This window comes from Dama dama, chromosome 15 (genome assembly GCF_033118175.1).
Source record: "Dama dama isolate Ldn47 chromosome 15, ASM3311817v1, whole genome shotgun sequence".
Lineage (NCBI taxonomy): Eukaryota > Metazoa > Chordata > Mammalia > Artiodactyla > Cervidae > Dama > Dama dama.
In genome coordinates this window covers 80,348,784-80,357,946 of record NC_083695.1, presented here as the reverse complement: position 1 = coordinate 80,357,946, position 9,163 = coordinate 80,348,784, and the positions used below count along the sequence as shown (strand labels likewise).

At 45.5% G+C, this 9,163-nt stretch overlaps 1 protein-coding gene across 1 annotated transcript; it reads right to left on the bottom strand.

Annotated features, from left to right (window-relative positions):
- Positions 1 to 6,232: 6,232 nt before the first annotated feature.
- ADRB1 (adrenoceptor beta 1) lies at positions 6,233 to 8,963 on the bottom strand. Its single transcript, XM_061162722.1, has one exon. It carries the CDS (start codon positions 8,868 to 8,870, stop codon positions 7,329 to 7,331), a length of 1,542 nt encoding a protein of 513 aa, XP_061018705.1. The 5' UTR covers positions 8,871 to 8,963; the 3' UTR covers positions 6,233 to 7,328.
- Positions 8,964 to 9,163: the final 200 nt, after the last annotated feature.

The window sequence follows — 9,163 nt, the reverse complement described above, 5'->3', positions numbered from 1 at the left end:
TATCATGGTGCTCATGCTCAGTTGCTCAGTTGTGTCCAACTCTTTGCGACTCCATGGACTGTAGCCTACCAGGATCCTCTCATAGGGTCTCTGGGCAGAATACTGAAATGGGTTGCCATTTCCTTCTCAAGGGGATCTTCCCACCCAGGGATCAAACCCAGGTCTCCTGCATTGCAGGCAGATTTTTTACCATTTGGGCTACCAGGGAAGCCCTCAATTAATATCATTGGAAGGATTTTAATACAGAAAATAGTGGCTCAGTTATCAGTTTTCAGATTCCATTGAGATTAATCATCAGTCAAAACAGCAAGAGGGATTCTGGTTAGCTGCAAACATTTACTGATAGAAGTGGCAACAAAACGATGAACCAGGTCTCTATGTGGCTGTTGCTGCTACTTGCTTGCTCAGTCATGTCCGACTCTGTGCAACCCCACGGACTGTAGTCCGCCAGGCTCCCCTGTCCATGGGATTCTCCAGGGGAGAATACTAGAGTGGGTAGCCATTCTCTTCTACAGGGGATCTTCCTGACTCAAGAATGGAACCAGGGTCTCCTGCATTGAAGACAGATTCTTTACCAGCTGAGTTACCAGGGAAGTCCCCAGGTCTTTATACTTCAAATTAAATCACATCAGTCTTGGTCTGCTCTGATCTCTAGGTATTCTTGAGTATGGGGGTGTTTTGGGTTTTTTTGACCATATCTTTTATTTTCTGAAAAAGCTAATTTTATTTTATATTGTAGTATATTTGCCTTATAATGTGTTATTTTCAGGTGTATAGCAAAGTGATTCAGTTACACAAACACACACACATGCACATACACATCCATGTAGGCATTCTTTTTAGATTCTTTTCCCGACAGAATACTGAGTAGAGTTCCCTGTGCTATACAGTAGGTCCTTGTTGATTATCTGTTTTATATATAGTATGCTGTTGTTTACCTATCAAGGTCTTTCCCATGCCAAAGTTTCTTCAATTTATTTTACTTAGTTATGCCTTATCTAAAGAAAAAAAAAAAAACCACATATTATTTCAAGATTGACCATAGAATCATTGAAGCATAAGAAATTCCTTATAAAGAGCATCTTATTAAACTGTTACCTCGAATGGCTTTAGAAAAAAAATCTCTGCAGTGCAGAAAATGTCATTGGGACATTAATGTTTACTGTTTAAAAGCATTTTTAACTAGGACCTCAAGATTGCAGGTGAGTTTCTATAGTTAGCGTAACAGATATTTTAAGTCAGTGAAGTTCCTGTAGGTTTGTCACTGTTTATTAAGTTGGGAACAAAGAAATTCAATGCTCTGCAAGTCACAAAAGAGGTAAAAAAAAACACAAACTGCCATTGCTCTCAGCACTGTTCATCTCTGAAATGCTCTTCCAGGAAAAGGAGAACCATCTAGACAGTTGCTTTTACCATTTACGACTCAATGCAAAATCGCAGAGTTGAGTAGCTTTCCAAATTGACTGACTTTTCTCAAAGTGGCTGTGGGTTCAGAATCATTAAACAGCCACTTTTGCTTAGCACAGAGCAAACAGGTTTTTTAATCCGATGTTTGGGAAGATTATTTTATTCAGTTGTGGTTTTTGTGGACTTTTAAGTAAAATAATAAGTGAAAGACTGTTTGTTGGATGCATGGGGTATTATGTGTATTTTTGCTATTCTTAGTTGTTCTTTTCACTTAAAGAAAAACCGGGATTTTGTGGGTGGGGTTGCAGGGAAAGGGAAAAGAAGGTCAGGAGGAAGTATTAGAAATGATAGACTTTGCAAATCTATGAACTTCTTCTATCAGAGCATCTCAAAGGGATTTACAAACAAAGGCTACTAGTCAGGCTTTGTGGGAAGTGAACTTGAGAAGCAGGGAAACCAGCTAACTTCCCCAAGGTCACTGGGCAGAGCAGTAAATACAGAGGAGCCAGAACAGCCAGTCTTTAGACTGTCTGCTGGAACAAGTTTTCTGTGCTGCTATGGTAGAAATTTACCCACAATTCCCTCAAATCAGCTAGCCTAATAATGATCAGGAAAACTAATTTACAAAATAATTGAAGGTGAAAAAAAAAAATAATTGAAGGTGGAACAGTTCATGTTATCTTTTGCAATCAGGATGCTGAAAAACTGACAAGGTCATAAGTTAACTGAAAAATAGAGATAAACAGGAAAATAAAGTCTGTTAAGAAAGCCCCACATCCCAAATATTAAACTCAACACGAAGACTTTTTATAGGAAAGGTACAGACAAGAGTTTACATTTTTTTCTACTCGTAATTATGAGCAATTCTGAAATTCTCAGGAAGAAATCCAAACTTCGGACATTTAAAATGCATCACAGGTAAGTTCTATGTCATAAATAGGAAGAAAACAGTGTACTCTTGCTGATACTAATAAAAGTTATGAGCCAGGGAATGTTGAGAGAGAGCAAAACAACAATTCTAAGTATTGAGAGATGTTGAAAATCAAGAGTTTTAACAAAGCGTTCATGAGATTTTAATGCTTGTAGGAAGACAATTTATCTAGAACTAAATGTTCTAGATGGTTCTAATTCATTCAAGAGGAAATGAAGACATGCTCAAGAGACGGGCTGGTGAGTATATGGTTGGTCCAAGACTAGAACTCTCTTCAGGTACAGAAGATAGAGATGCATTCAGAATGAAGGCAACGTGAAAGTGAAGACAAAGTTGTAAGGGGTGCAGACAGTGACTTTCCATGTTTTCTTGGGTACTGCTAAGATGACTGCTGAGATCATGCTCTAATATTGCCAGAATAGTGTCAGCTTCTCCTTGGAGCTGCTGTTTTCCAGTCTATCATTAGAGCAATTAGATTTGAAAGCTTATTAACTGCTCCACGAAATGCCTAAGTCTTATTGATTCAGAAACCCTCTCCCTCCTCCCATGAAATGTTAAAAAGACTATTGGAAGGTAAATTAATCCACAAAGTATCTATTCATAGTATTAATACTTCTTTGATTACATTATACAGACTATTTAGTAAAGATTCCTTAAATGAGAGCAGGGTAGAAATTGGAATTTCAGGAGAGGTGTACTTCTCGAAAAGTAGTTTGATAGAATTTGCTTTAAAATAATTGCAATGTAGCAGTGCACTTTGGGACACATTCACAGACTATGAGATTCAAAAGCAGTATTCTAGATGGAAATTTAAATAATGTGGAGGGTGTGTGTGCAGGAGAAGAAAGCGAAATTAATTTAATTCCATTTGCTGATGTGACTGCAGCACAACTATTTTTAGGTATAATCCAAACAGTGCATATCTTCTCCATTTTGATTAGTAGCAAATTGGCAGGGAGTCAAAAGAATTAGTATTTCTCAGCACATTATACCAGAAATGTACAAATAAAACTAAATTATCTGTGCCAATGTGTTTAATTTGAATTACAGCTAAGGTTAAAATTTTTTTCCTTCCAGAGACTAATAGATCCAGCTTTGTTAAAAAAAAAACAACTTTTTTTTTCAAGTCTTTCACAAACGACAGCAAAACTTAATAGAATAATTTTTGTTTTGACCCTTGCTTAGAAGCTCTTGCTCAAAATTTGACTGCTAACATCATCCTGAGGCTTTGAGTGCAGAATTTCCGCCTGGCAATTTTACATATTGCCAGAGGAAGTCAGCACGTTCAACAAAATGCGAAATTAGAATAAGCTAGGAAAATGTGCTTAACAAGGAAAGGTTTCACAATAGCCGCTTAGAAGTTATTAATAATTCCAGTTCCAAAGAAAGCCTGGACTGAAAAAATAAGCTCTATTTGCAAAGTTCTACATTGGCAAGTTCACCAAAGGATGAAGCTATCTGCTATACTAAGTATACATTCCTACACTGGGGGGAGAATTTATAGAAGCTGGAATATCGTCATGTTATATCTGGAGAACTTTACAGTGTGCAACCAAAGCATAATCTCAAATGCAGCAAATCAGTGAATCTTGGTCACATGCTTCCTGTTTTAATTTTAAGGTTTATGCCTTCGGGACTGCTACACACAAACCTAGGGGGTAAGGTTGCTTTTTCTGCCTGTTCACTAATTCCCTCCTGTCACATCTGTTGTGCATGATCTCAACAGATTAAACAGGATGGACAATTTTCTCTTCCAAATGCCATAGCTATGGGGATTGGCAGCCCAGGTTCCTACATTTCTATGACAAGTCAATGTTTTCTTCAAAACAACATTGGTTGGTAGGGTGGCTCAGTGGTAAAGAATCTGCCTGCCAGTGCAGGAGATATGGATTCAGTCCCTGGGTTGAGAAGATTCCCTGGAGAAGGAAATGGCAACTCACTCCAATATTCTTGCCTTGGGAGATCCCGTGGACAGAGGAGCCTGGTGGGGTCGCAGAGTCAGACACGGCTTAGCAACTAAACAACAACATATATAAACGATATATAAGTTGGCCCCAGAATTACAGAGGTTTCCTCTAACTCACTAAAGAGTTTAGATCTGTATACTAAACAGTTACATATATATGTATGTATATACATATATATATTTATATTTGTTATTAAAGTTTATAGGACTTTTGTGATTTTGAGACCTAAGGTTTGACAGATCTATATGTAAGTTTGGGGCTGGAAAAATTTATTTAATGTAAAGACTTATCTAGACAAAACAGGAAAGTGAAGCATTACCTGGTATTTGACTGTTTCTTCAGATGAAACCAGACATTGTCTATTAATCTTGTGTGATTTAAAATAAAGAGGAACAAAACCCCTAACAAAATGTGCCTTACATACCCTGGGGGAAGGGAGGATAGAAATGGACTGTATTTCTTCCTTGGGGAGAGGATAGTGAGATGTCATCCTAAAATCGATTTTTACTTTCTCCAAAGTACGGTTCTTCAAATATTTATCTTTCTTTTTTTAAGTAAGTCTTGCCATCTCCTGTTCCAGCTCCCCCCCACTCTTTTTTTTTTTTCCTGGAGATAGGGGTTAAACTTCATAGCAGCTTTTGTTGAAATGGCTACTGTTCATACAACATTCCACTGGTCTCTTAAAACATCGGCAACATTAACCTTTCTCGGAAGACTCTTCTCTCTCCTGGTCCTTAGAATATCTCATTGCAGAGAAAGGATAATTGGTCTTGACTTTCCTTGGTAGAGAAGAGTTTGTTCATGTTTCATCTAGGTATAAGCCAGAACTTTGTACTCGTCACTTTGGTTTCCTTACTATATGATCATGAAATGAAAAGCTTGTTTAAAAATACAAAGAGAAATACTTGAAGTTATTTTGGAGAATGCAGAATTAATCCCAAGATAGAATTTCAGTATACTTTCCTTAGGAACTAGTTTTAGGAAAACTATCCATTGAGGGTGTCATAATCTTGTTAGGAAAATTTAAAACTTCAGATTTACTTCTCCCTGTTACCTGCCCACCTAGAACTTCCGCTGAAATGGTCTATTTAATCACACAAGAGAAAAATCTTTACTTAAAGGCTCTTTTATGAATTTTCACTTAACCATTAAAGCATTTTGCGTTCTAAACAGTCACTGGATACATGTGCACGTGCTGCAGGCTGTAATTTTCTGTTGGAAAACAAAAACCAGCGGTGGATGCCACTTAGCAAATTCCAAGTAGGCAGTGATGGTTCCACAGGTTAGTCTCCTTTCCTGCGTTGTCTGTACAACACTGCAGCTGAGCTACCTGACTCAAATTTTTTTTTTAAGAAGATGCACAAGCCCAAATGTTACTTCTTAAGTCAAGTGTGGCAGATGGGATCTTGAAAACACCTCCAAGTCGTCTAGAATATTCTGAAACCGGCTGTGAAAATTTAGGGCAAGTCTGCAGCTCTCAGTAGGTGCACGCCTTATTTGGTTTAGAGGCATTTTGCTATGCTCTTGAGTCATGAAAAGCTATTAAAAGAGCTCTATGGGAAATCCAGTCTATATTTCGAACAAAACAAACTGTCTTTTCCATTATCACTGACCCCCTTAAAGACACACAGTACATATCTTTTTTTGTGCTTCATTGGTATTTATTGCACATGGACAAATTCCTCACATAGTAGTTAGTTGCACCAGAGTATAAATACTTGGTAAAGCACACAGAGGAAATAGTATTTACACACAAGTGCTAAATTTCACCAGCAGATTCACATGTGCCCTTGGACATAAAAAAATAATAAAAAAAAATCCTTAAGATAATTTTTTTTATAATATGGATACAGTACCATGATAAAAGAGTATAAAAAGGTATTTTTCCAATAAATCGCTAGCTCAATAACATAACAGACAACAGAGATAGAATCTGAATTTTATTTTAGTTTTTAAGATCTGCCCCACCCCACCCCCTTTAAAAAATATTTAATTTCTTTTTGTGCAAATAACATCTTCTGTGGACTTTACAGTTCCTAATACTGTGCAAAAAAATGCCACTTTGAATCACGGCTTTTTTGTTTTGATTTTTTGTTTATACCACATATGCAGTAATCTGAATTGTTTCCTTTTTTCTTTTTCCTTTTTCTGTCCTGTCTTCAATGGACAGTCACATGTCACAGAGGCTCAGCGCCTGGTCCTTCCAACTAATATTTATACATAAATAAGCTGTTTAATATAAACAAGTCTTTCTATCTGGTTGTGCAATGTGCACAGTGTGAGTGAGGTAGGGACCCCTCAGCCTGACCACCGAGGAGGCGTTCAGGGACAACCCGCTTGCCCTACGAAAGGGAAGCAAGGTGAGGCTTGTTCCAAGAAGAGCATAAAACTTCCTGAAACGCGATTTTTGCATCCATCCTTGCCCTCGGCTTTCAGAACAGGAGAAATCATTCCTCAAAAATTAAAATGGAATTTCTCTGAAAAGTAAAAGGAAACAGCGTCCTGATAAAGTGTCCTTCTCTGTCCTCTCTCTCTGGCTGACCGCTCCTGTTCCCGGGAATGGGATGGAAGCTAAGTCGAGAGACTTCTACCTCCTAACGCTTCTCCCTTCCCTTCCCAGTCATCGCAGAAAGTGTTAAAACCACGTGGCGGGGGCGGAGGGGGGCAGAGGGGGAGGGAATCTAAAGATGCATCACACGCACACACACAAAAGAAGGCCGGACCACAAACAGAAAAAAGAACCCCAAGAACAATCAGCAAGCCACTCTCCCATCCCTCCCTAAACTTCTCCCACCTCTCCCCAAACTTTCCTTTCTGTGCGACGGTCCGTGGCTTTCCTATTTGCCCTTGGATGATGCAGTCGAGGTTCGCGGGCTTCGAGTTCACCTGCTTTCGGTCTTGAGTAAACACAGATCTCTTTCCCAGGGAAGCGGTTCAGGGGCGCCCGGGTTCTCTTGCTCCTGGAGCGCACAGCGCGCGCCCGGACTGTGGAAGCCGGGGAAGGCGGGGAGGGGCGCCCGGCCCTACACCTTGGATTCCGAGGCGCAGCCCGGGCGGCTTGGCTCGTCCGGGCTGGAGTCGCTGTCCGCCGCCGCCCCGCCGTTGTAGCCGGCCCAGGGCTCCAGCAGGCGCACGGGCGGCGCGGCCCCGACGTCGTCTTCTTCTTCGTCGTCGTCGTCCGAGGCGGCCCCGGGAGACTGCGACGGCCGGGCCACCGCCAGGCAGCCCGAGGCGCGCGGCGGGTCCCCGGCGGCCGCGTGGCTCCCGCAGGCGGCCCGGCGCGCGCAGCAGAGCAGGCGCTGGAAGGCCTTGCGGAAGTCGGGGCTGCGGCAGTAGATGATGGGGTTGAAAGCCGAGTTGGCGTAGCCCAGCCAGTTGAAGAAGACGAAGAGGCGGTCAGGCACCAGGTCGCGGTGGAAGGCCTTCACCACGTTGGCTAGGAAGAAGGGCAGCCAGCAGAGTGTGAACACGCCCATGATGATGCCCAGCGTCTTGAGCGCCTTCTGCTCGCGCAGGGCCACAAGGCGCGAGGGCCGCCGCTTGTTGGCGCGCCCGTTGGCCACCGGGGCGGCAGGGAGCTGGGGCCCGGGCGAGGGCGCGGGCGAGGGCAGCCGCGCTGGGCCGCTGAGGAAGCGGCGCTCGCAGCTGTCGATCTTCTTCACCTGCTTCTGGGCCTCGCGGAACACCCGCAGGTACACGAAGGCCATGATGCACAGGGGCACGTAGAAGGAGACGACGGACGAGGTGATCGCGTAGCCCTCGTTGATGATGAAGTCGCAGCACTCGGGGTCGTTGTAGCATCCGCTCGCCTTGGCGTCCTTGTCCCGCCACCACTGCATGAAGATGGGCAGAAAGGACACCAGCGCCGAGATGGCCCACACGGTGCACACGAGGGCTCGCGCCCGCGCGCGGGTCAGCAGGCTCTGGTAGCGGAAGGGCGACGTGATGGCGAGGTAGCGGTCCAGGGCGATGACACAGAGGGTCTCGATGCTGGCCGTCACGCAGAGCACGTCCACCGAGGTCCACAGCTCGCAGAAGAAGGAGCCATACTCCCAGCGGCCCCACACCACGATGGTGGCTCCAAATGGCACCACCAGCAGACCCATGACCAGATCGGCGCTGGCCAGCGACATGATGAAGAGGTTGGTGAGCGTCTGCAGCCGCGGTGTCTTGGCGATAGCCACGATCACCAGCACGTTGCCCGCCACGATGAGCAGCACGATGAACGCCATCAGCAGGCCCATGCCGGCCGTCCACTGCTGCGACAGCAGCGGGGGTCCCTCGCTGGCCGAGGTCAGCAGCGAGGCGGGCGGCGACGCGGGAACTAGCAGCCGCGCCGCCGTGGCCGCGCCGTCGGGGACCGGCGCGGCCGATGACAGGTTGCAGGGCTCGGAGGCGCCCAGGGCGAGCGCCCCCGCGCCCATGCCGAGCTGCGGAGGCCGGGGGAGAGGGGTGTGGCGGAGTTGGGCCGCGGTTGGGGAACCCCCCCAGAGGCCCGAGCGGCGGGGCGCGCGGAGGGCGGTAGTGGCCAGGTCAGCGCAGCCGCGGCGCGGGGCCGGAGGCATGGGCGCCGGGCGCCTTCCCCGCCGGAGCCGTGCGCTGTCGCCGCCGCCGCCGCCGCCGCTGCTGCTGGAGCCGCTGTCGCTGCTGGAACAGCTGCCGGGACCTCAGCATGTTTCTGAGCGCGCGGAGCCCGCAGCCCCGGCACCCAGCACCCACCCCACCCGGCTCCCACTCCCCCGAGCCAACCCCCGGGGCCTCGCGTCAGGCTCTTGCAGCCAATCCGGGCGAAGGCACGCCCCTCTCTGGTTCCCCCCCCCCCCCCCACCCCGCCCCGCCAACTCCTCGCACCCCGCCT

What these genes read in the sequence shown, in the direction of transcription:
- ADRB1 (XM_061162722.1), bottom strand. Translation starts at nt 8,870, where the DNA reads ATGCCTCCGGCCCCGCGCCGCGGCTGCGCTGACCTGGCCACTACCGCC.